Source organism: Psammomys obesus, unplaced genomic scaffold, assembly GCF_907164565.1.
Source record: "Psammomys obesus unplaced genomic scaffold, mPsaObe1.curated_primary_1811, whole genome shotgun sequence".
Classification (NCBI taxonomy): domain Eukaryota; kingdom Metazoa; phylum Chordata; class Mammalia; order Rodentia; family Muridae; genus Psammomys; species Psammomys obesus.
Genome location: NW_026589732.1, coordinates 245,711 through 272,645, shown reverse-complemented (window position 1 = coordinate 272,645; position 26,935 = coordinate 245,711). Strand labels below are relative to the sequence as shown.

Genomic DNA, 26,935 nt, shown 5'->3' with positions numbered 1-26,935 from the left:
ACCAAATGATGTATCTAGGATGCTTTCCGAAATCCTAGTGGCAGAGGAGTGGAATGAAATACGAATGAGATGGTTTTCACCAAAGGTCTGGAATGTGGCTACTGGGCACTGGTCTTTGTTTCTGAGGGTCCAGAGTTCTCTATCGTAAAACGAATTAAGGTATTCAGTCTGGCTGTCAAACTCAATGGGCATAACTCTACTTGATGTGCTGTCTCTGACTTGTTTTGTGCTGTTTGATAGAGTTAATCTGTTAGTGCTATCTCAAACAGCTTTATCTATGTGTTCCTCCTTTCCATCTCAGTTACTTATTCTCCCTCTTGTCCACAGTTGAATATTCCTCCTACTCACCATTCAGCCATGACGGTGGGAAAAGGGCTTCTGGTCTGCGGACCTCTCGTTAGGATTACAGAAAGTAGAATCAACTGAAGGGAGAGCTCTTATCTGGTATGATAGAACACAGTCATGCCCTGCTCCCCCCCAGCCTCCAAGAACAACTTCATAGATCTATCAAGACATAAAGCAGATGAGCTGAGTAAAGACATCTCATGTCTCAAGGAAACATGACAGTCTACTGTTTTATTTTCATAGACTATCACAATAGCAAGCAGGGTTCCAATTCAGGAGCATCCACGTGCCACCGGTATCAGCCCATATCGGACTGTATTAAAGGCCCCTGCGAGTGAGTCCAAAAATTTTTTTGATGAACTCCATCGATTACAAGAATTTGAAATATTTGCCACTTGCGGAATTTGGAAGTGTCTCTTTTGTAATATGTTAGGGGGGACAACCCAGCGAATGGTTTGGGGGATAACATCCATTGAATCTGCTGGTACACAGACATAAAAAAAGGGCTGTTTTCCTCTTCTTTCTGAATAGAATTTGATATTCTGCCAATGAGAATTTGGCTCTGGCATCTGATTGGTTTGTGAATTTGACTCTTTTGATTCACAATGATATAGTCTTTTTTTCCTTGCCTGCTTTTTTTCACCGTGAGAGTGGCTGCAATCTGAACTCTGGTAGATTTGGGACTTTCTCCATAAATCAGATTTAGCCTTCCTTCTTTCTTTGATTTGTGGGTACATGTGAGACTTGCCATGTTTTTTTGTGAGACTCAATTTAATATTTGATTCGGTTGTTGAGGAGGTTAAAGAGTAGCTTGTTCTGCTCCATGTGGTCGTGGTCCAGTGCTTTGCTTTACTGAACGTTATGGAAGATGATTTAGACTCGATTTCAATAGTGTTGGCTGAGCTGTGAGACGGCCAGTCAGAAGGCTGCATTTTGGAGTTTGACCTACATTTCCTGTTATTTTTAAACTGATAGCAAGGGGAGGTATGTTTCCTACAGATTCTAGTATTGTCATTTGGATCTTCAGAGTAAAATGGTTTCAAATAAGTTGCTTCATTGACTTTGTGAATATTTGTCAATGGAATGCCTTTGGGTACCTCAAACAGAAGCTCCTGTGAATCCTGAGTTAAGCAAAAATTTGTTTCTATAAACACACATTCCTCACTGTCACTTACTTCAGGAGCTGGACATTCCACCACGTCAGTTGATGTCTCAGTATTTAGGGGGATATCGATCCCATCATCAGAAATCCCATCATCAAAATTTGAATCAGATAAACCAGCAGTATTTTGCTGAGTTCCTGAAACAGAGTGCTTGTATGAATTGGTTTCTTGAAACCACACATGACATTCTTTATCCCTTTCTGTTGTCATTTCTAATTTTAAATCTGAAAGAATTATATCATTCTGTTCTGTGCCTTCTAGACCAGGGAAAAAGGCAGGCACATTGGTAGACTTCTGGAATTTTCTGGAGGGTAATGACTTTTCTTGTGCATTTTGCTTTAGAAAAGAAACATGCAAAAGTTCTTTGTCAAAGGAATGAGTACTACTTTCCTCACTTGCTTCTACTTTTATATATTCTGAGCCTGAATCCACGCTTAACTTGGCAGTGGGTTTGGAAAGTGCATTTGGCCTAGAGATCACAGTGAGAGGTTTAGGGAGCGATTGGAGATATTTGTATTGCAAATCACAGTCAATTTCACAAAAAGATTTTTCATTGAAAAGTACTAAAACTCTGTTTGTTTGTTTTGGTCCTTTTGTGGCAGGATGGATACACTTAAATAAAGGTTTTGACTTATCCTGAGCATTGGCTATTGCATAAGATTGTACTACAATTCCGGGAAGGCCTATTGTTTGTATCTCCACTGTTTTGGCACAAAGGTGTGCAAGAAGGTCTTCCTTTTCTTTCTCTGAGAACTTGTGAAGAATGTGACTCTGTGGGAGATTACTCAAAGTTGCTAGTGATGTTACACTTTCTTGCTTTTCAATGGCCTTTGGTTTTGTCTTAACCATCGAGACCATCATGCTGCTACTTGAAACATTAGTAGTTGTCTTCACACAGCTGAGAGGATGAACATCTTGGTAATTGTTTTTTAAGTTAGCTTGTATAGTATCAACCTTTGGAGACTTAAACTTCTTTTCTGTATGTTTTTGATAAAGACTGCAACTGTAATCTTCTGAAATAGCCCTTTGGGGGTGAGAATTACACTTCTGTAATGATATGTTCACCATCTCTGGAAGCTGATTCAGTTTTATCTCAGTTGCTTTAGAAACTAAATGCATAGGAAGCTTATTTTTAAATTCTGGAGTTAGCTGTTTTAAAAGAGGTGTGCATAGCAATGTGGCATATGTTTCTGATGATGTGTCTGGACCCTCCAGCAAAGAAGATGCCTTTGCATCACCAGGCTGGTAGGCTCCTACTTGCTCCAGTATTTCAGAAAGACCTTGGTTTTGGATCTTATTTTCAACAGGGTATTCAAAGACACTTTTAAGTGCTTTATAAGCGGGAAACAAATGTTCTGCAAGTGTTTTGCTTTCATTGTTCTTATCTTGAAGTGTTGTGGGCAGAGTTTCTGGAGCAGCTTCCCCTTGCTCAGAAAGCATGGGACATTCTCCCATCTTATCAAACAGCGAGGTCCCAGATAGTGGTTGTAGACTTTGAGTGAGGACATTTCTACTTGAGGTTCTTCTCAAAAGAGTTTCTATAGTGTCCTTTAGATCTTCAGATGTACACGGGTACCCTGGGGTTGTCAGAATGTCATTTTGTATTTCTTTTTCCTCAGTCAAGGTATTCATGTCAAGTTCATGTATGACCTTTAAGTCATCATTCCCTGGAGCAATCCTTTCTCTTGTTGGTATACATAGGTTCTTGTTTATTTCACATTCTAGGTTTACTTCTGGCTCCACAGCAGGAAGTTTCTGTATTTCCTGATCATTCACCACAAAGGGCTGAGAATCCTGCAACAATGGGTTTGTAAAATCCAGTTCCTTTACAATTGTTATGATGTCCTTAATTTTTCTAGCATCTGGTAATTTCTCTTGGAATTTAGAATGACAGACTCTGTTTTCCCTTTTTAGGTTTGTTTTTGAGTGAACTGTTCCTTCATTGTAAGGTGGGCTTATTTTGGAAACATAAAGACTTCTGATGATGATTCCTAAGGAGGTGTCTTTGCTGCTTGGAACCATGGTTTTAGGTTTGTTGAAGGCATATTCTAATTTCTTTTTATTGCTTGGACTACCGCATCCTGTGATACCAAGCATCTTTGAAATTGGGTGCTTTGGGATTCTCATAGTCAAATATTTGGGTTTCATTTCTCTCTTCAGGTTTGTTACTGTGAATCTGTTTTTCTGGCTTTTCAGACAAATAGGAATACAGGTACTCAATAAATCAATAATTATTGTTTGAAGAAATTTTTGTTCTTGAAGGTTTTGCTTTACAGTAGATATATCTAACTCCTTTTTAAGCTTTTCCTGGGCTGGGTAGTTTTTCTTTTTGGGAGTGACTACCTGAGACTTGTTCTGCAATTCTTCTGTTCCTGGAGAAAGAACATGGCGTGTAGTGCTGCTGGTCTTCTCTCTAGCTTTATTCTCCAGATTGATGGTACAGCTCTTCTGCATTTCTCTTTTGTCCTCTCCTAGGTTGATACCTCTGCTTCTATCTGTTTTGAACTTCCTTTTTTTCTGAATCACAGTAGAATTGTTGTCCATTACTAATTTTTTCTGTTTCAAATTTACATTGGAGACTGTGTTAGTTTCATCCTTTTCTTCCAGGTGTCTAGATTTCAGTAGAGAGTCATGAGACTTCTGAGACAATGCTAGATCACACTGTTCTTGTTCTGGAACAATCGATGGTGAATCTTTTTTCCTTCTTGTGGTAATAAACTCTGTAGTACTCATGTGTACTCCTGACTCTATTTGTGAACTGATACATACTACATGTTTCTTTTCTACATCTGTTTGTAAAGGTGTCCTCTGATTTCTGCTATGAACTGGAAGATTAAGAAAAGGAAATGATTCTGACTTTAGCTGCTGTCTACTTTTGGACAGAGACGTGCCTTGCACTTTCATGATCACATTTTGTTCTTCCTTTCTTTGAGACTTACTCACACGTACAATGCTTAGTTTTTCAAGTGATGTCTTTTCTGGAGTTAGCATTTTGCTTATTGTAGCATTGCTCTGTCTATCTTTCTTTGGCCTATAAGACTTACCTAAACCAGTTTCCTGTTCTCTCTCTGTCACAAATACTTTTGAATATACAGGGGTGTCACTTGTGATCAATGTTTCCTTGAGTGATTTCTTTGGTGGAGAAACGGGAAACTTAGGTTTTGCTTTATGGCTTAAATTATCTTTGGTTTCCTTTTTCTCCCAATTTCCAATTTTTGTTGAAGGTTCTTTTCCACATTTTTCTGGCTGATCCTTTTGCCCTTTGATGAACATGTCCAGCATTTCCTCCCCTTTTATGGTACTTAATCTTGTGAGATCAATTTTGTGATATGGGGAGGCTGACTCACATTCTGATTCTACTTGTCGATGTTCACTTATTCGCTGGGGACTGGTCGTACACTTTGACTTCTGTGGTCTGGCTTGTTTCAGTAGCAGGTCGTGAACTGTTGCCTTAATAGTATGTGGATAGGAAGATTTTGTAAATCCTGCTGTGCCTTTTTGTGTTTCGTCCTGTGAACATCTAGAAGCTGCTGATGGTATGGACATGAAAGTCCGCGATGTAACCACAGCGAGTTCACTTTTGTTTTTGTATATTTTTTTCTCCAGAACCTTCATATTCAGGACAAATTCTTTTGCATTAAGAAGATGTGAAATTGACGAGACCTGTGCTGCTGTGCAGTGCACTCCAACTGTCAAGTCTACTGCTTCTTTTACATGTTTTTCATATTGTTTTTCTTTTCTGACATGATCACACGTGTCCTCTCTGTCTGTCATTTTTTCTGCGTCTGATAATGCTGGAACCATTTGTGGGAGTAGGAAAGATGGTTTATTCTCTAGCCTTTCTTCATCTACTTGTACACCTCTACACATGGTTGTAGATCTAGAAGTATACATTTTTCTTAAAATTCGAGGTTCACTCACACCTTCATCAAGTTTCTTTGATTTGAGTGGTTTAATGTGCATATGTAATTCTGTTCTGTGGAGCTTCTGAGACAGAGCTGATTTCCGTGACTTCAAAGTTACATCCGTGCCTCTTCTGTCTGTCATTTCTTTTCTGTATGTCTCTTCTCTCTGATACATATGTTTTTTTTTAACATCTTTCATGGAGTCACCAACAATGGCCTCTCTCGGTACTGTTTTTTTTTCAGTTGATATTCTCTGCAAAGCAGAATTTCTAAGTCTTTGTTTTGTGTTATTGTATTCTATCTTCTCATACAATTTGGGATGAGGCAGATCTGGTGATAAAGGAAATTCAGTCAAAATCAAGTCCTGTTCATCTTTAAGTTTCTGCACCTTCATTTCTTGGTACTTGTGATTTGTTAGGATATTTGCTATTTGCACTCCAGCTTCTTTTTCCTTTGACATATGTTGTTTTTCATTTTGTAGATTAATTGAAGTATGTCTGGTAATTGGCTGAACGTAAATTCCTTCTTTAGAATCTGTTGGTTTTTGTAAATATCCTATGAAAACAGAGGATCTTTTTAACACTGGTGTACATACTTCCTTGATTCCAGTATTCAAAGTAAGGATAGGTTGGGGAGGCATAGCAGTGGATATCTTAGCCAACTTTTTAGTTAATGTTACATCTGGCTTACTTCCATCTTCTTTGACCTTTTCCCCCTGCCCTCTAGTTTTCCACTGTAGGTCACTCAAATTCTGCACATGTAGAGTAGGTGATTTTTTGATCTTCAAATATATATTCATAGGGCGCACTATACTGTTCATAACCACATGTTTTTCTTTACCAACTTTTTCTTTCTGTGGCATGTATTCTTTCAGTAATTTTATTTCACTGTAAACTTCTCTATCAGCTAATTGTGAACCTGAAAGTTTCTTGAGCTGCAGTTGTGATATAGACAATTCTACAATTGTATTTGCCAGATCCACAAAATTTTTTTCCTGGGTTTTCCTCTGCAACTCTTTGATGGTGAGTGTATGTGATCGTGGTAAGTTCTTCACCTTTTCATCTATTGATGTGGGCATCATGTTGTCTTTCACATATTTTTTGAGTCTATTCTTTTCTTCTTCTTGTGTTGGTTCTTTTCTGTTCCTTAACACATAACCTGATGATTCCATGCACACCTTTTGGTCTGAGACGGATACATCTTGAATCTTTGGTAGTAGAATAGAAATTTGTATTTCTCCTAGTAAATTTTTTTGTTCATTCATCCTAGTGTCTGACTTCAGGAAAGATGGAGAAGGCAAAAAAGCAGTTTCCTTTAGAACCACCACTGGTTCACTTTTGCCTAGTTCAACATCTTTCCTTTGCTCTTTAATATTAAAAGTTGGTATCATTTCGTCATTCAAATGTGCTTTCAAAGCTATGCTATCTTTGCCCTGTTTATCTGTTACACTGTACTTTGCCTCTTCATATAACTCTTGCTGATTGGCTTGAATTATTACATTATGTAGAATAATGCCTTCATTTGAACCTGCATGTATGAGTTTCCCTGTACATGAAGTCATAAGAAACTCATCCTCTAGAGGAGACAGTCCGTAGTGAGGTACAGAAGGCATGGAAGTAGCAATTTTTGTTGCAAACACAGTAGGCTGTCTCACTTTGTCATGTTTTGGTATTGTCTTTTCTTCACTGTTTCTCATTGAGGTACTGTGCTCATTGACAAGGAACACATGAGTAGGTGCAGATATATTTGCCTTTAAAACTATGCCACTGCAGTATGTTGAACCATCCAGGAGTGGGGTTTGTACTTCTTCTTGCTCTGAATCCTGTTTTCTCCTTTTTGCACATTTAGCAATTTGCTTTGTGGATGCTATGTGCCCTATAGCTACTGATACAGAAGCATCACTTTTTGTTGCAACCACATTATGGTATCTTGCTCTTTTCTGTATAGGTCTTGTTTTTTCATTACAACTCCACCTATGAGTCTTTTTCTTGCTCAGGGTACTGTGTTTATTGACCCTGGACACCTGAGGAGGTGCAGATATCTTTGTCTTAAAAATTGGGCCACGTGGGTGCATCAAACTATCAATGACTGAGGTTTGTACTTCCTCTTCTTTCCATGGTGGATATAGTTTTCTTTTTGTTGAATAGTTATCAATGGTCTTTGTAGATTGTGCTTGTCCTATAGGCAATGATTTTTGTAGCACAGAGTATGGTACATGGCTTTGCATTATTTCTGTTTCAACTTCCTCTGCTATGTCTAATTTAGACACATCTGAAGAAGTGATGGCAGGATAAGTTTCTCTCAGAAGCATGACTTTTTCCTTACTGCCTTCTTCCTTTTTACTTTGTTCTTCAAAATTCATTTTAAATCTCTCTATTTTGGGTACACATGAAAGGAGTGATTTCTTTATGTTCACATGTTTGACCTCGGGATTCATTATGCTTCTCTCAAATGTATTCTTTCCATCTTCTTTATATAACATGAATCTTGATCTTTTTGAATCACTTATATCATTCAAAGAAGATGCTGCATAATTTATTTTTTCTGCATCTGAAGATTCCACACTCTCTGAGTATGGAGAAAAGGATCTTGTTTCTACCCATGTTTCTTTCTTTACTTCTATTTCTGTGTCTAACTTGTAAGGTAAAGATGTCAAGGTCAAACTCTCACCCAGTTTGCATTTTCTTTCCTGAGTATGTCTCAACTTTTCATGTGTATTTGTCTGTTCATCTGTTGTGTTTGGGCCATAATGCCCAGTGCTACTGCATACATGTGAAAGTGGTAATTGATTTTTGTTGGAACTTGTGTCTTTGGGGTACATTAAATCTTTTGTATCCATGATTTTTTCTCTGCCCATCCATGTCTGCGACTCACACTGTTTCCCAGTTTTTACATTTGACTTTCCATCATCTTCAGTTGACTCTGTATGTTCAGTTTTTCTTGTTTCAAGCAACTTCTGATGCTGTTGTGAGTGCGCTAATTTTATGATTCCTTGCGTGTCTTCTTCTCCTTCTGTTCTGATGTCTAATTCATGTTCAGGAGCTTTCGCTTTGTTTTTCTCTTCTTGATTTGCTTTCCTTGACTCTATGCCGTTGTGAGTCACATTCTCTTGAGTGTCAGATTTATGATTCCATGTTTCTTGCTCTCCATCTTCTGGACATATTTTCTCTTGCCCTGGACCATTTCCATCTGCTTTCTTCTGCTCCTTCCCCTCCAGATCCTCTTTATCGTATTGATGGAATTTCTCTCGTTTCACATAATTTAGATCCATTTTCTCTCGGTTTTTGTCATCATTACTATAATTCTTTTGGTTTTTGTCCTTTCTAGCTATTGTTTGTTCTTCGTTTTGAGATTCTATTTTTCCTTGCTCTTTAGAATGTGATGGCAAGTCCTGGGAGAGGGTTTTATTTCCTTTCAAGTCCTTATCTTTTATATGCACTGTCACTTTCTCACTAAATATTTTTACTTCATGCTCTGTTTTCTGTAGCATATGGTCTTCTCCTTTCTGTGTGTTGCTGGTATGACCCTTGGCCCACTCTTCATTTGCTTCACTCAGGGTAGCTAATGATTTCTGGAGTGGTAGTTCTAGAAGAGAGTATAGGGTTACTTCAGTCATACCATCTCCTTTTTCTATCCTTTCTGATTTTAAACAAGATGATGTCCATGTGCTGGCATTAGTTACAACCACATTTAATTTCTCTTTAATGTTTTGTAGCTCTTGCACTGGCTCATTGATGTCTAACTGAATTTTCTGTGAAATCAATGATTTTTCTTTCAAATGTATGTTTTTTTCTGTTTTTGTCCTCTCCTCTCTTTCCTGAACTTCATGTTCCATGGAATGTTTTACATTGTTCAAGACAGGCTCAAAGGTGGACTTTTTATGAATTCTTTCCCCTATATCTGATGGTCTTTGGAGCTTTGAGTGATCACTAAAAGATTGGGTTCTTATTTGTATAGTTTCCTCTCCATTTATTTTTGTATCTGCTTCAGAGTAAGGAAGAGAACTTATAAAAGATTTGTTCCAATTTTTAATTTGTTTATCTTCCTGCATCTTTTTTGCTCTTTCTTCAACATTAAATTGTAACTCCTGTGATGCTGAAGAACATTTCTGTCTCAAAAAGAGTTTCCTGGAATGCATCACTTCATTGGAAGCTATCTGCAATCTGTCTTTCAATGGTCTACATTTTGCCTTTTCAAAACTGCTTAAAATACTATCAGTTGGCTCCTTGCACATTTCTATTGCACCTGAAGATTCTAACACTGCTGGCGATCTAAGGCAGAACTTTGTTATTCTTTGTAAGTATGCTTCCATTATTTTAGGATTGCATTCCAGATAAGGTGGAGAAGGAACTGATTCCCAAGGTTTATTTTGAACTACATTTAGAGTATTTTTGTTGCCTCGGATATTTTTTGGTATTTTATTGTTCCGCCATGGTTCCTTTTCATAGAACAAGCATTTAAAAGGTGGCTTTTTACCCTTTTGAGCAATATGTATGTAGCCTATTATATCTTTCAAATCTAGTATATTATTTCTATATTCTTTCTTCTGTGGAAGATACTTTAATTCCATTAAATTGTCTAAATTATCTCCATTAAATGCCTGTGAAGATGGTACTTTTCTGCTGTTCAGAGATAACAGGGGCTTTAATGGTGGAAGGCAGCTCTTTAGTAGTCTTGACTTATCTTTTCCTACTCTTATTCTTGAATTTAAATTAGTATGTGGTAGAGAGGGTAACAAAATAAAAGATTTTGTCTGTTTCATGTCTGATTTACTTAGCTCTTCTTGTACCCTGCCTTGATTTATAGTATTAAACAGTAAAGTTAATTTCTTTTCATGGGATGGATAAGACAATGATTCCTTTATCTTTAAGGTAATATTAGAGTCTATTATTCCCTTCATCTTCCCTTCTTTTATGCCATTCTTCTCTTCCTGTGATTTATGTTTTTCTTGTCTTACATTACTTGAGATAAGCACATCAATTTTCTCTTTTTCCAGTTTGAAGTGAGGTAAAGGGATGGGGTCACATGCTTTTATTACAACTGAACCTGACTTATCCTGTCTGTGTTTCACGTATATCATTTTTTCTTTTTTGTAACACTGTGGTTCTGCTTTATTGCTGGGGGTATAGTCAGTGGAACTACTGCATGGATGCTCTAATTTCTTCACGTTTAGGACTCTTCCTTTAGGCCATATTGTGTCTTTCATAACTCTGTTGCCCTTCTGTTTTTCATTTTCATACAAAAACTGCATGTATATTGAAAGACAGTGTAAGAACAGCTTAGGCAGATCTATCTCCTCTTGCTTCTTTTCACTTGCTTTATGCGGCAGGCTTTTTGTGCTGACTCTTAGCATGGATGAGCTATCATTTGACACTGACTTACTTACCTGTATTCCATCAGATGACTGTTTTCTTTTAGACAACAAAAGGCTTGGGCAGTTTGTAGTTTTACTGTCTGACTCCAAAGGCAACACTGTATCTCGTCGTTTTGTTTGCTCTTGAATAACTCCAGGGAAAATCCGCTTTGGTCTACATTCACACATAGTCCTTAGCTGATCTTTAGATGGTAAGTCTAGCCCCTTTGTCATGCCTGACACCTTGCCTACTTCTGACAATGGTTTCTTTGTCAGAGGCTCTAAATGTGCCTGGACATAAGAATAATTTTGGGAGCATGGTATAGGTTTCTTCAAATTCTTGAGGGAAAATGACGGGGATTGCTGGTTTTGTCCTTTTACCCTTTTGTCCTTTTGTCCTTGTATCCTTTTTTTCTCTTCTCTGTTTTCTGTATTTAAAGAGTGATAGTTCAGATTCTCTATTGCTTTTAACGGTTTCTTTACCTGTGGTGGTGTAATCCTGTGTATATCCATCCAGGAGTTGGTATTAGACATTGGGAAAGCCTTGCATGCACTTTCTTGCCAATCTGCTTCTCCAATGTTAAGTTCACTAGATGTTTTTTCTACTACTGTGTTAAAAGCATTTGAACTTAGAACTGCTTTTGCTGATATTTGTTTCTGTGTATTTTTGGCCTGAAGTTGATGTAATATACAAGATAAACAAACTTCCAGAATTTTTTCTTTGTTCTGAGTAAAAATGGTCAGTTGTTTTTCCTGCAGTTTTTTGGAAATGTCCACTTTCTGTCTGTTTAATTTTAATTGACTGTCAGCTGGCTCTGCTTCTTCTTTTCCCATGAGATCCATTTTGACACCTTTAGCACTGTAACCACTGCCTTTCTTTGCTGTAAGCAAGGCTGGTGTTGTGTGAAGAGGCGCCCTCTTGTGGCAATGTACAGAATTCAGAACGATTCTAGGCCTGTGATCTGACTTTGAAGAGTCTCTCTGAGGTATACCTGTTTTGTGTAAATCATCTAGATCTGTGCAAATAAATGCCTGTACTTTGGAACCTAGTTCTGTGTCAGTTTTCCTTAATCCTTCTCTTCCAGATAGATGGGAAATATTTTTTATGCTATGATACATTCCCACTTCCTTAGGTACCTTAGCATTTTCCAAGTCAAAGGACTCGCTAACTGGGCAGGTAACAGGCCCCAAGCCTATCCTGGAGGTGGTTTCTTGTTCAAGAAGTTCTTGTACCTTACATGTCTTTTTCTGGAAAGTATCCAGCTCCATGAGAAATCTGTCATGTCCTTTGGAACTTGAAATATTTGTCTTTTTGGGCTCTCCTCTTCTGGGTGGAGCTGAGAATGCATGTTTGATGGGGTCTTTCAAAACTCCTTGTTTTATTCTTTGTGTAGTGGAGAATTCAAATTCTGTACCAGCTCTGTGTCTTTGATCCTCGAGCCCACTGTAATCAGATTCTCCAGTGTCTGGAAACACGACACGGTATGCTTCTTTTTCTAAGTGGGCATGGATGTTGATATGTCTTAGCTCCTCCACCTGTTGGCCAGTCATTAACTGATCTTTATTTTGTGGGATAATATCTAGTAAAACCATTTGGTGTTCTTTTAGCTTTCTAATATATTGTGTTGATTTTCTGATAGTGCTTGATATTGAATTGTTATCAAGAGATTGCACAGATAACATTTTAGTTTTATTCATTTTCTTCAGCCTTTGTGGTTTGCCCTTTCCCTCTTTTATTTCTGTAAGTGTTTTTATTTGAGATGCGATGTAGTCAGAATAACAAAAATTCTTCCAAAGTAAGTCTGCCACAGTTTTCTCTTGAGGCAGCTCCTTCTCTGTATTGATGCTATGTCTTAGTTCCTTTCTGTAGCTATGGGTTCCATATCCTGTGATGTTAAGTAGCCTTCCAGAAGCTGTCCTCCTCACCTTCATTTTTACTCTTTTGTGATACATGACACTTTCCATGAAAGCTGTTGTTTTTTTGTTTTGTTGTATAACTTTAGAAGTAAACTCATCTGTATAAACATAGTCTAGGCTGATCCCTTGTACACACCACCTTTGCTGTCTCCACAATGTGGCCATACTCCTGTTTGGCTCTTCTCTTTGCCTGAACATACCATTGTTCTTTGTTGTGTTGATAAACTGTGCTCTCGTTTTTATGTCTTCTGTTATTTCAATTTTTTTACTCCCTCTACTTTTTTTCCTTCTCTTTTCCTGTTCTTTAATAAGTAAGAGTAGTTTTTCAATACTTTTTGGCATGTAATCCATTCCTGAAATATATTCTTCACTTGAGAGTTTTTTCAGCTGTTGGGTCGAATTCTTTAAGATTTTGTCACTTATTTTCATGTCTTCCTCTGGCTCTTCAGTATGAGGTTGATGTGGTACATGAGAGGAAATAGATCCCAGAAGAGGATCTGTGGAAAGGTTTTGTTGCTGTACCATAAGCTTGGGACTAAGCGACGACTCCTTTGACTCTAATGGCTTATCCGTTATGTTTAGTCCTCCTGTCTTCTCTAGACCTGATGGTGTAATGTCTTGCTTTCTTAGGAATTGGTTTGTCATTCTGTAATAATCACTGTAGATGTTTGTTCCTCCTCTAGCTCTTGAGGTATCTAGTGCAAGGTTATCAGTTTCATCTTTCTGTGAAGGTAACTCAGAGTTCATCTTTCTTTGTAAATCTTCTAGTTTGCAAGGGTGTTCTGACTTAACCCAAAATTGTTGCATAAATTGCTGGTGTATGTCCTTCAAAGTACAGTGATCATGTGCCTTTTTAATATGTTCTTCTAGGTTTCTAGATACATCAACACATCCTGACCATGATGCTTGCCTTTGGTTAGATGGTTTCTCCAGAACTGTCTGGGAAAGAATGTTTTTTCTTTCTTTCAGCTTGGCTTTCTCCAGTTTTACTCTGGTAAGCTTTTCAACTGGGGATATCAAGCACCCCAAGTCGAAATTAACTTTTAGCACCAAGTTTTGTCCATTTCTCCTCAGCTCTGATGAGTTCTGGTGCTGTATACTATGTCCCAGTTCTTTTTTATTGCTTCTGTCTCCATGTCCAAGTAGAGGAGCTGGTATTTTCTTTGCCTTCAGCTTTATTTGTTTGACACACATAGTACTTTTCACATTTGATATTTTTGCCTTATTTTTTTGTCTTACAGTTTCAGGGTCGGTAGTTTCACTGGCATAAGAACTCCATGTAGGTCCTGAGATAGTAGGCTTTGCCTGTTTCTTTGGCAGGGCAAAAGACTTGGACTTTGTTTTCCAATCTGTTTTAAATTCTTTGTTCTGCCTTCCAATTTGAAGAGTATGTACATCAGAAGAAAGAGCAACCTCTTTGCTAAGCTCTTCTCCAACTTGATCTATAAAATAAATAGCTGTTTTCTGAAGTGTGATATCCTTGTGGTGCACTGTGTTAGCTGAAAATGCTTCTGGTTTGAAAGGATCAGGTTGTTTCTTTTGATCTGCTCCAAATGGCTGAACACTCTGTGAAGCTATTGTAAACAAAATCGGCTGTTCAAACTCTCCTTTCCTCTTCATTTTTGCTTTGTCCTTTTGCAAAAGGTCATTTCCTTTTGTAGATTTCCCATACATGTCCCATATATTATGGGATGACTCTGTTTTTATATGTTGAATTGGCATACACGTATAGATGGATTTTATATCTGTATTTACCTCACAATTTTCTTTTATCTCTGGGGTTCTAAAGTCCTGTGCCACATTTGTTTTTAAAGCAGCATGGCTTCCATCACGAGCTAACTGTGAATCCATTGACCCCGGTATCTGTTTAGGTATACCTTTATAGGCTGACAGGTTAGATATGCTCATGCTACCAATCATGTTTTTAAATTCTTTGGAAGCAACTAAATGCTTGGCAATCAAAGTGGCAATTCCTGTCAAATAAAATAAAGACTTTTCTTTTAAACAAGACAAGCCAGTTTTCTTTTTACCATGTTTGGTAGTACGATGAGCTGGCTCACTGATTTTGTGTGATTTCTTCACGTTTGTGTGTGGATTTTCCAAGATGACTTGTATGTTGTTTTCTGTTTTTACATTAATTTCTGAATTAGCCTCATACATTTTACTTCTCTGGGGTAAATATTCTCTTAAATGTATTTCCTCTGACTCCCCAAGTTTGAGTTTCTTTATGAGTTTTGTATTTACTGATAACTTTTTTGTATAAAATGGAATAGACTCTATTAGCATTTCTTGCTTCTCTCCTCCACATTGCCCAACATGTAGTTTAGTTTCCTTTAAAAGTTTGGAACCACCTCTGTCAACAGAATCATCATACTCTGCTATGGCTTCAACTGGTGACTCCCCATGTGTTGGCTGTGTTTGGGTAAACTTTGATATTCTCAAACTTACCTCTGCTTCGAATTTACTTTTCCTGTTAGAGATAGTTGATATGATGTGAACAGTGCTTTGAGGTATATCAGTTATTTTTTCACTGAGCCATATGACTTTCATTTTTCTTCTTAATTTCAATTTCTTATGATTTGTGATAAAGTATCTATTTATTTTAATTATCGTTGACATTGGTGGTTTCTTTCTCTTCCTAGTTGAAAATCTCTGATTCAACATAATTTCACTTTCTGATAATTTAATTATGTTTACCTGTCTTTCAAAGTCAAACAAAACAGGTATAAAAAAATTATAAGGTCCCAAGAAAGTTGTGGCAAAGTTTGCTTGCAATTTTGCCTTTCCCTTTGCCATAGGTTTTTGTGGTATTCTGCTATAAAAATCAGCCTTTGCTGCTGTATCAAGTGAAAGTTCACCAGTTAGGAATTTGAGTGGACAACTCACAGCATCTTCAGCAGCGTGAAGCAGTGTCTCTCCCACGCATCCCATGTTTCTCGAATGGTGTTTACTATTATAGTGCCTTTTCTTCCTATGGAATCCCGTGTAACCCCTTGTAATATTAAGCAACCTTAAAACTTGTCTTGCCCTGGGACTCACATCTCTTTTACCTGGAAACTCTAATGTGCAGCTCTCACATTTGTATTCAGGTGACATAGAGCTGGGCTCCAATGCTGTTAAGCCTCTTTGAGTCCATGCTTTTTGTTCAGAAATAAGGTAGTCACATTTTATCCTGGGATTTCCATCCCAGGTGTTGTTATGTGGTATGGGGCCAACTTGAGATTCCTCTAGATTTAGAAGTGGAGACATTACGCCTACCATGCTGCTTTGTAGGTTATTCACATTGACCGGCTGTGCTTGCCCATCATATAGAAGTTTCTCTAATTCTGGCCATGTTGCTGAATTAACCAGTTGTAAATCAGATTGCACAGAATTAAGCCCTGCTGTATTCTGAGAACTGAAACTGAAGTGTTGGGAAGTCAGTGGGCCCTTCTCATCACCTTCACCTTTTACATCTTTGGTGTCATTTGATGTATTATCCTTTTCCGTGGAGTGTGTATGGCAAGTTCTCTCCTCGTGCACTGACTGGTCAGGAAGCTCACGACTAAATCTCACTGTCCACGTTATGTCTTCATCTTTTACCCCATTCCATGCGCTAACATTCAGAGACATGGGCATAGGAGAGAAGATGGCATTTAGCGATGAACCTGCCATGGGCTTACTTTGTTTTGGTGTTCCACATCCTGCAGGAATAAGTGTCTGGAAGACTGTTGTCTTACTTGCTTTAACAGTTACACAGTTAGTACTCATTTCATCTTTCTTGTCCATGAATTTAAAATTCTCTCTCTCTTTAGATATGGGTGTGGAGAAACCCAAAGACTCTAACATTGTTGCTGTCAATTCTTGGGTTAATAATCTTTTGTTTTTCTCTGCTGTTGGGTCTTTCAATATGATTATATTAAGAATATCAGGTAAGACATCAGAATGTGTTAATAATCCAGAAATCTGTGATTTCAAGGTTTTGGGGAGTAGATTTTTTCTTTGACTACACTGTGGAATAGTTAATACCTTTGAAACAGATGTTTTTCTTCCTTTCATAGTTACACCAGTTGAACACATTTTACCTTGTAAGGCTTTGCATGTAGACACCTTGCTTTGCCTTTTAGATTTTGGTACATCAGAAGTTGTGAGATTCAAAATCTCTGGGATGGTTGCTTGTAGATAATTTTTAAGCCCTTTTCTTTCCACTCTATCCCAACTATTCAGTTCCTGTGCATGAGTTCCATCGGCTGGTCTTTCATATTTTGTTCTATCAGTATTAATTTTATTAATTTGTGAGTCTCCTGGTTTTAGGGGAGGGAGCTTTGAATTTGATATGTACATGTCATATTCTCTTCGAGTTATATCTGCCCACCGATTCTTCTTTGTGATACTTCGTTCTACAATGGACAGGATGTTCCTCCCTCTTTGTTTTCCTAATTTATGAGATTTAGGTCCCCTACTTTGATATGAACAATATGCAAAATGTTGGCTATCTTGTGGGAGTGATTTTAATAATGTGTTGTCATTCTTTTTCTCTTCTTCCTTATTTTGAATATCAATTTCTTTGATGTCATCTGTAGTAATCGTCTCTTCATGATGCAATGTCTCTGCCTTCATTTGTATAGAATGGAGTGTTTTTTCCCTTAGTGTGCCTTTTCCTATTTCTATCTTGCTGCTTATATTAATATCCAGTGCTACATTTGATGAAGAGGAAGGTTCATCTGCAATTTTTTTTTCCTGATTCATGCCTTGCATTTCGGTTGAGTCACATTTCATTTCCCCACGATAGTCTGGATTAGTGTATGAGACTGATAGTTCCTTTGCTTCCTTTTCACTGTTACCAGCCTGTTCCTTGTGTAGTCTCTCATTAGATAGATCACATTGTTTTTCAGATAATGCCTTGTCCTTGGCGTTCCCAACCTTCAGAGGGAACATGCTGAAACAGCCCTGTAGCTTTTCTAATTGAAGTTCCTCTGGGATGGGGCATGTTGTAGAATACAAAATTGCTTCTGTGGGTGTTTGTGGTTGCACCTGAGTGGTTGCTCTCCCTCGTGGGTCCAGTTGTTTGTATGAACTAACAAGGTCATGGTCTTTTTCTTGATACATATCAAATATAAGGCCTGGGCTATTTTCTGAGACCAGGAAGTCTTCTAGTTTCTCTTTTTTCTCCTCTTTATAGTTTTTCAAGCTAGAGGAACTACTTGCATCAGCAGAATCTGGACACTGTGCACTTCTTTCATTTGGTGACTTCTCTTGCGTTAGTTGCATATGACCAAATCTTATTCTCTGTTCACCTGTCCATGTTTTTGAATTTCTAATGTTTTTATTGGGCAAAATATGTACGTTGGAATGAATGACATCTAAACAGGCAACTTCTATGTTACACTTTTGCTGTGGACCTTTCATTTCTTTGTTTTGTTTTAGTTTTTTGCTGTACCTGAGGTTAACTGTCCATGATGGTTTTATTTCCCCCATAGCTCTACGTCTCTGATTCACTGGTATCTTCTTCTTTGATCTTGGTGCTTTTCTCATCCTTTTAGGTCTAGAAACAAAGGATCTTGTAAAAGAATCAGAAGACTGCAGATTTATTGATGTCTCTGAATCTTTTTCTACAGGATATGAATCTAGTTCACTTTCAGAATTTTTGTCAAATTCTAAATCATCATCTGTCATGTTTGTAAATTCACTAGGTGAAGAGTTCCCTGCTTTGGGAGATAAAATTTTAGGAACTACAGGGAATTTTATGTCATTTTCTGTTTTGGTAGTTTTTTGTAATCCTTCAGATTCTGTGGGATCTATTTGTAAAGTGGCCTCCAAAGTACTTTGCAGGAAATCTTTTTGGCACTTTACACTCTGAGTTTTAACAAGTTGTTCTTGACTTAAAGAGATAAGAGATGGGTCTGGATCATTGAAGAGAGTATCCTTGCTTTGATCTGCACCAGCCCACAGGTGTTGGCCATGGCAAAGTGCTGCTTGTTTCTCTTCTTGAAGGTTTTTCTCTCTATCATGTATTGCACTACTCTCAGCAATGCCAAAAACACATGTTTTGTTTGCTAATTCTCGTTGCTTTAGTTGAGCGTAACAGAATCCTCCTTGCAATCTGCTATGGATGGATAAACAAACAGTGTTTTGACATTCAGGTAAAAGTGCTTTAGCTTGGTTTATCTTTTTAAATTTGGTCTTGTGGTCCAATTTTGACTTTTTATTGCTTGTGATATTGAATGTTTTTGAAGCTGGTGGTTTTATCTTATTCATAAACTTGAACTTTGCTGCACTTGTATTTGTGAATTTTGTTCGGTCTTTCTTTTTTTTAGAGTGCGTCAAAACAGGCATGTAGTAATTTAAAGACCACAAGAAAACTTTTTGGGTAAAACTACAACTAATTTCTCTTGTATCATTCCCACTATTTAGAATATTACTTTCTCTTGATTGGCTCAGAGAGTCTCCCATTGCTAATTTTTCTGATGTTGGAGGAACCAACTCTAATTCTTCAGAAAATTTGAGCTCTGTTTGTGTAGATGTGCTGTTCTTCCTGTTTGCAACAGAAAATGAATCCATTCTCAGTGAGTCAATTGTCTTAATTGCTTCTTTGAAAGATACTGCTTGAAACACTTGTTTCTCTGTTTCACTCTCTTCCAGCGGAAGTGCATCACATCCGAAGCTCCTCTTCCGCTGAGCCGCCACCTCTGGTTGCGCTTGCTTCAGTACTTTCATACCACAGCACAGCTGAACTTCTAGAGTATCTACAGCTTTGCTTTCTTTAGTAAGGACATCTAAACTATTTCCTTTCTTTTCAACTTGAGGTTTTGGGGGTATTATTTTTATATTTGCTTTTTTATTAGGAATGAGATACCTGTGAGGGTGAACATTCAGAAGCCCATGTGCCAGTATTGCATTATGCAGCATTTGTTTAATGATGCTTTCAAAGCTGTCTCCTATTTTTCTCTTGTGGTTCAGAGTGTCATATGGAGTGATACAAAACCTCAGGAAAAATGCAGGTTTCTTCACTTTTGTGATTCTGTGCCTGACACTGAGTACATTTTTTGTTCCTGATGATTTTTTTCTGGTTTTGAAAGGTCTTATGGCAACTGCACATAAGTCCTTTTTCAAATCTTCTTTGTCTTCTGGAATGTGACCATCCAATGTCTCTGTGGGATATCCACTAAACGGGACCCTACATTCTGTTGTTTTAATTAAATATTCACCAATAGGCAAGTTTTCTGGCACTAAAGATGGGCGCATAGGATCTGCACTCCATTCTTTGTCGGTAGGTTTGACTGTCCTTTGCTTTATTTTCTCAACTTGTAGTGGATCAGTTGAAGGACTTGAGCTGGTCTTCCATACTGTCTGTGTAGAACTAGTTCGTGGCTGCTCTTCTTTCTCTTCACTTTGAATTGTTCTATTTTCTGATTGGATCTGTTCCATTTTAAATTGGACACATTTGTCCTTTTGTTTCAGACATATAATGACTCTAAAGTCTGCCAGTGATGGAACTGTTTCTCTTTCTTTTCTTTCTCTGTCACACTTTTCTGGCTTTCTACATATAGAGCCCTTATCAGGATGCTCTACTTCCTGTATTTTCTTTTTATCCAGGAGTTTCTCTTGCTTGAGTGCAGAGTGACTACAATTTATTGTTGGTGTGTCTGCCTTGGCTTTTAATCTGCTACATAGTTCCATATCAAAGGGTTCAGAAATGGTAGCCTCCGTGGCATTCTCAGAGGTTTCTGACATCCTTTCATCTTGATGTCTGTTCTTTTTATTGGTTCTTGTGTTGCATTCCAGCTTTTCACTGTCACTTGGTTTACCGTATTCTGTAATACTAGTCATCAATGGTTCTTCTTCCTTCAAATTTATGCTTCCTGTAATTATTTGAAAAGTTATGTCTTTTAACTCATTTTTTTCTTGCTGCTGGGATCCTAGGGCAATAAGTGAATTGATACCTGAAAAGTTCAGAATGATTTCCATTGAATTTTTGGCTTGCTGTATTTTGTCTTTTGGAAAGCACCTTTGTGTGTTTGGTATACTGACTGTTAACTCATCTACATTCTCTGTAGTTTGTCCGTTCTTTTGCACTTTCATTCTTCTGTTTAATTCTGTATTGGGAAACAACACATCTTTCTGTGAAGACTCTGATAGCATTTCTAAATGCCCCTCATGCTTTGGAATGTTCAAGTCAAATGCCTGCTGAACTGAGTCCTCACTAGACTCCTTCTTCTCTCCATTTGTTTCAAATAATGAACAAGGAGCTGCCAGTTCATCGGTGTTGGCTGCGAATGAGTGTTCTAAGTTTTCAATAACACCCATGCTTCCTCTATCAGTAGAACTTGTAAAACTGATTTTCTCTGTGTCTGGTGACCCATTTTGCTCCTGTAGAAAATGTTCATGTTTCATTACGTCTGGAATGACCATCACTAGATTTTTCAAGAAATACTTTTTAACATGGTAAGTAATAAGCTTAGAGATGGAAATAAGATGCAAAGCTATAACTGCCATTATTTTCCTTTGGTATACTATTTTCTTCTTCTTGGGTCTTAATTCAATCTTCTTTTCTAAAGTGTGACATACTATGTTTGGAAATACCTGTGAACAAGACATTTTCTTTGCTTTCGAAGATGGAACTTTAAGATTTAGTTTTCTTTCATTGTCTGGTATCTTTTTCTTATTTCTTTGCCTTTTAATGGTAGGTTTAAGAGACATTGAATTGCATGCATCATACTGGTTGGAATCTAATGAAGGTATTGGTTGATGGCTTTCTGGCATTCCCTTTTGTTGTGGAACAGCTTCAGCAGATGACTTTGGACTTAAAGATAGAAATTCAGCATTCTGGAAAACACTATTTTGCCCTTTGACTAAATAGTTAATCTCTTTTGGGTCACTAAAATAAACAGAATATTGGGTCTCACTGAAACTTTCATCAGACTCTATGCCCCGGGTTGAGTCTTGTGTTCCTACAATACACGGAATATGAATGAAATGTTGGCTTTTTTCTTTACGATCTCTATCTTGGGCCTGGAAGAGGTCTTGTGTGCTGCTAGAAAATGGCATTTTTATAAAATCTGGAGGCTGAGCAAACCCAGGCTGGCTGCTGAATGACTCTTGGTTGTGAATAAATTGTTGGATTTGGCTAGTAAACTGTGCTTCATGAATCATTTGATTCTGTATGACATTTTGGTTCAGGAAAGTATCTTGTTCTTCCACAGGAATAACCACCTCATTAGAATATTGATTATGAATCGATGGCTCCTGAGATGTATGGTGCAAATAATCAACTTCCCTCACCAATGTAGCCGTGGGGTTCACAGGGATTCTTCTTCTTATGTTTTCTTCCACATGTCTAATTTGATTGCTAGAAAGAAATAAATGGACAGGAGGGCATGGTGCCACATTGAGATCCTTGTCTCTTGTAGTTTTAAAAGGGTTTTGAAACCTAAGATCATCAGGAAATGTGCTTTTTGTACTGTTTGTTTTCATTATTGAAAATAAATTATTAGAGGAAATTTGTATTGCTTGATATTCTCTTTGTGGTTCTTTCCTGTGGCTTACAAAAATTTTCTTTACTTCTGAGTGAAACATTGACAAAGATGCACTGGTCCCACCTGAAGATGAGTAACTTTCATAAAAATGGCTTCCTTGAAATTCACAGTCATCGGATGAAAAAACTCTATCACTAGTGTTATCTCCATTCTCCTCAGATGGATGAGTGGTTGTTACTTGTCCTGAAAGGGTTTCAACTCTGGAGATAAGAAAACAGTGCATGTGAGTTGAAACTTAAAATAAGCATTTTATAGGGTCTTACTCTAGACTTAGGGAAAATCTATCATAGATGAAGACAAGACTGTTTATAAGCATGAAGATAAAGGTGAAGCTACCATCCACATTGTCAAGAAACTCATCACTTCATCATTTCCTTAAGCAGACCAATCAGTTATTAATATGAAGAAAAACATTTATTTAAGAGTAAGAGAATTTCTTCCTCAATCGTTCTAAAAGTGTTTTTAATAGCAATGAGCCAAAGGATGAAGACTATATATTTTTATAAAGAATGTTTCTATTCTTTACATAAAAATTTTTATAAGTAACAGTCTTATGGAATTTAGAAGGTACAACAGTAGAATATCCCATAATATCAAGTGTAGTTTTCTACAGATAGTTAATCTCACCAGCTATTTGTGAGGAAGAGAAAAATGACATTTGGGAGAAATACCTCTCAGTGGATTTCTGAGTCAGAGTAATGATTTGTAGTAACGAGCAGCAAAGAAGTTGCAGTTTTCTCCTACTATGGACACTATTCTGTCTAACAAGTACTCACACCTGCAACATTAGCATTACCTTTGTATGGTGGTTAATTTATATGACATCTTATCTGAGATGTGGAGCCCAGATACATGATACAATATTACAATGGATATTTCTGTGAGGGTATTTTAGGGATGAGATTAAGATTTGAACTAGTAAATTATAAAGGAGACTGTTTGTTCTAATGCGAGAGGAGTCATCCAAACAGCCTTAGGCATAAACAGAGCAAAAGAGTGACTTCTCTATAGCAAGAAGAAATTTTGCCAAGGTAATACTGAGACTTACACTACAGATTTTAGCCTTGTCATTAAGCATAACTGCATAGACCAATGTCCTAAAGCAAATTGTCTGTCTAACACCAGGGCAAACCACAAAGCAAGACCTTAGCAAGGTATGGTAGCCTATACCTCAGTAGGTTGAGACAGGAGATTACTGAGTTCAAGCCTAGTCTGGGCTACATAGCAAGACCCTGTCTCAAACAAGCAAACATAATTGATGGGCTAATTAGCTAAAACTCTACCTTTGTAAACCACAAATGGTGGGTTTTCACTCCAGTATGTGCTCACTGGAGAATGTCCTCATAAGCCTTCCCCTCCCAAACCACTACCCTACCACCCTTCTCAGCTTCAGCGCTTTCCTTCTCAGGGGTCCATTCCCAGCTTGAATCTGTAGATATTCCCAAATTCTGAATACGCTCTGCATTTTCTTCTTGTTCACAATATTGTTTAATTATTAAATTGTGAACTATTTTTTTGCAGTGCTAGGTATTAAACCCAAGGTCTAGAACATACAAGGCAAGCACTCGAGTACTGAGTGGCCCGAAGTTTGATTTATGTTAGGCAAAGATTTAAAAACAACAAATAATAGAATAATATAACACTCCATAATGAAAGTTATGTAACATTTCTCTGTCTCAAAAGGTCCTATCTTATTTTCACTTTTCACATAGAGCACTTTGCAGCTTCTCTTTTGATGTCTGAACTGCCAGCAACAATACTAGCAATGCTTTGGAGCCACGGTTAAGTAAGGATTATGTGAATATAAGTACAGCGATATGGAATAGTCAATCTGAAACAAAGGTGGTTACTAAGTTATGTAGGATAATGCAGCATAGATATGCTGAAAAAAGAGACAGAGAAGAATGGCATCCACCTTAGTTGTTACTGTTCTATTGCTGTAAGGGAGATCCCATGACTGAGGCAACTTAAGAGAGGGCATTGAATTGGGGGCTTGCTTAGGTTTCAGAGGCTTAGCCCATGATCATCACGGTTAGGGACATAGCAGCAGGCAGGCAGGCCCGCAGGCAACAGCAGTCGCTGAGAGCTTTTTTTATATCTGACCCACAGGTTCTTGGCAGAGAGACAGATGGTGACTAGGGCTAGTGTGGGCTTTTTAAACCTCAAAGACCATCCCCAGTAACATATCTCTTCCAAAAAGGACACCTCCTGATCCTTCCTGACATTCTATGAACCTGGAACCAAACATTCAAATCTCTGAGCCTATGGAGGGCCATTCTTATTCAAGCCACCGTAGCATATTTCGTCATGTTCCTCAGAATGGCATGTGATTTAAAAGTCATAGATTGTTTATTTCTAGAATTTAGAAAATTTAGAAAATTGAGTATTTCCAACTATACTCGGTCTCAAGTACCTGAAACCATGGGAATTGAAACTTTAGATTGAAGGTGGCTGCTGCATTTTTCCTTAGAGTCCTAAGGCTTAGCTTCTGCCTAAGCATGAAGGAGTGAATAATGCATGGCACACAGAGGGGGCAGCTGAAAATCCCTGTCCTCATTTTTTAAGCTTTCCTCTTTTCTGTCAATACTCTGGTGAGCTTTGGAGACAGTGCACACTTTACACTGCAAACTTAGTGTCTCAGACAGTCCTAGGGACGTCTGATGGCACTATGGAATTTCCCCAACATGCAATGGCAATCTTGCTGCCAGCCACTCTTGACAGGAACCTGTAACCTTCACACAATGTTTCTGCTTCTTGAGGATTAAAGTTCCTAGGACCTAATGGAATAACAAAGCAACTAGACTTTAAAATTTAGTAGATTTGAAATATGAAAGACATTTCTTTCTGATTGGCTATCAGTCTCCAGGTTCATTCTGTACAAAGAACTGAGTGATCTCATGGAAAAACAGAACAGCCCTCATAGCAGAGCATGGTGGCACACACCTTAAATCCCAGCACCCAAGAAGCACAGGCACCACCAAACAAGCAAACTAACAAACAATACATAAACATAATTTTGAAAACTGAAACCCCAAGCTGGGTGTGGTGGTGAATGCCTGTGATCTTAATACTCAGGGAGGCAGAGGCAGGTGGATGTCTATGAGTTAAGGCCGGCTTGTTCTATAAAGCAAGTCCAGGACAGCCAAGGCTACACGGAGAAACCCTGCCTCAAAAAAAAAAAAAAAAAAAAAAAAAGTATAACCCAGTTCTAATGTTCCTTTCATGAAATTATTCTCAAAGTCCTACTTTGGTTTAGACATCTTCTAAATGTTTGTATACGGGGCAGCAACTAGTGTGCATAGCTACATGTCTTTTTGAGATCAGAAGTGTTTGTATCTTAAGTGTTTGTACCCTAGCACCAAGTTGTATTCATTGCATAGATGTTTAATAATCATGGGACGATTATTGTGTTTAAGCCACAGCAATGACATACTTGTGAGCTGACAGATTCTGAATTAAATTCTGAGGCACTTGTAGAGAGTTGATAGAGTCCCACTTACATTTTGAACTTCAAAGAGCCTGTCAGTTTTACAGCACCTAGTTCACTGTGGGTTCCATCCACAGTGGATGATTTTTTTCCAACTAAATTAAAAGAAATGGTGGTTATGATTTCTATGTGAATAGCAAAAGCATTTTTATCTTAAGAACCTGAGGCAGGGGCTGTAGAGATGCCTCAGTGGTTAAGAGTACTGGCTGTTCTTCCAAAGGATCCGGGTTCAATTCCCAGCACTCACATGGCAGCTCACAGCTGTCTGTAATGCCAATTCTAAGGAATCTGAAACCTTCACACTATTGCAAACAAAATAAAATTAAATAAATTAAAAAAAAAAGAATCTGAGTCATTTAACCTCTGTAAGCTTTATCTACTTTAAAGGACAATTTTACCAATATATGAAAAGCCCTCAACACAGCTTGGGACAAGGCAACTACTTAAAAACAATATTAGAATGAATTGTAGTTTAGAGTACTTTTGGGAAGATCCTTCTCTTGGACTTAGAAATAAAAAAAGTCTGAACTGAATATAAAGAAGTTAACGTTGTTTCTTCCCACTTACCTTTCTGCTGAAGATGAGTGGGTAATTGACCAGCTTTCTGTAGCTACGTGGGAACAAAAAGTTACAGTATCAGGGGAAGACAATCAGGTCACATAAGTTTAATATTAAAAGATGAAACTGTAGACTGGGCTGTGTTTGCTCATGCCTTTAATCCCAGTACTTGTGAGGGAGGCAGAGGCTTCTGAGTTTGAGGCCAGCCTGGTTTACAGAGGGAGTTTCAAGATAGTCAAGGCAATATCGAGAAACCTTGTCTTGAAAAACAAAACAAAGAGATAAAATTGTGTGATATTTACCAAATGTCATGCCTTTTGGGAAACCATCTTCATTCTGCTTAAAGGGAGAAGGTAAACATGTTAGAGAAATAACACAACTATCAAAGTTTAGTGTTTTTTAAAGTAAATTACTCTTACGTGTTTTTGAAAAATAGTAGAGAGTGGTCAATCATTTCTTACCTTCTGAGAACCCAAACTACCATTTTCCCATAGCTCAAGCTTCTTCTTAAAGAATTCACAAGTTCTTACAAGGATTATCTCAAAAGCAACTCCTAGGAAAACTATAAATAGGATTGGTATCCAAGCATTGTTAAAAATCCAGTAGTCTAGAAAGTCCCATAATTTGCAAAATGTGTTCTCATCTAATACAGACTCCAATCTGTTTTTAAAGAAATGATACGATTTTGTCAT

General features: G+C 37.7%; 1 protein-coding gene across 1 annotated transcript; it reads right to left on the bottom strand.

Moving 5' to 3' along the window:
- Positions 1 to 617: 617 nt before the first annotated feature.
- Positions 618 to 26,935, bottom strand: Ccdc168 (coiled-coil domain containing 168). The gene is made up of 8 exons (XM_055605266.1): positions 26,705 to 26,935; positions 26,546 to 26,582; positions 26,253 to 26,295; positions 15,032 to 22,398; positions 9,065 to 14,806; positions 7,017 to 8,143; positions 3,339 to 6,689; positions 618 to 2,936 (listed from the first exon to the last, which is right to left on the bottom strand). Exons 1-8 carry the CDS (start codon positions 26,933 to 26,935, stop codon positions 618 to 620), a joined length of 20,217 nt encoding a protein of 6,738 aa, XP_055461241.1.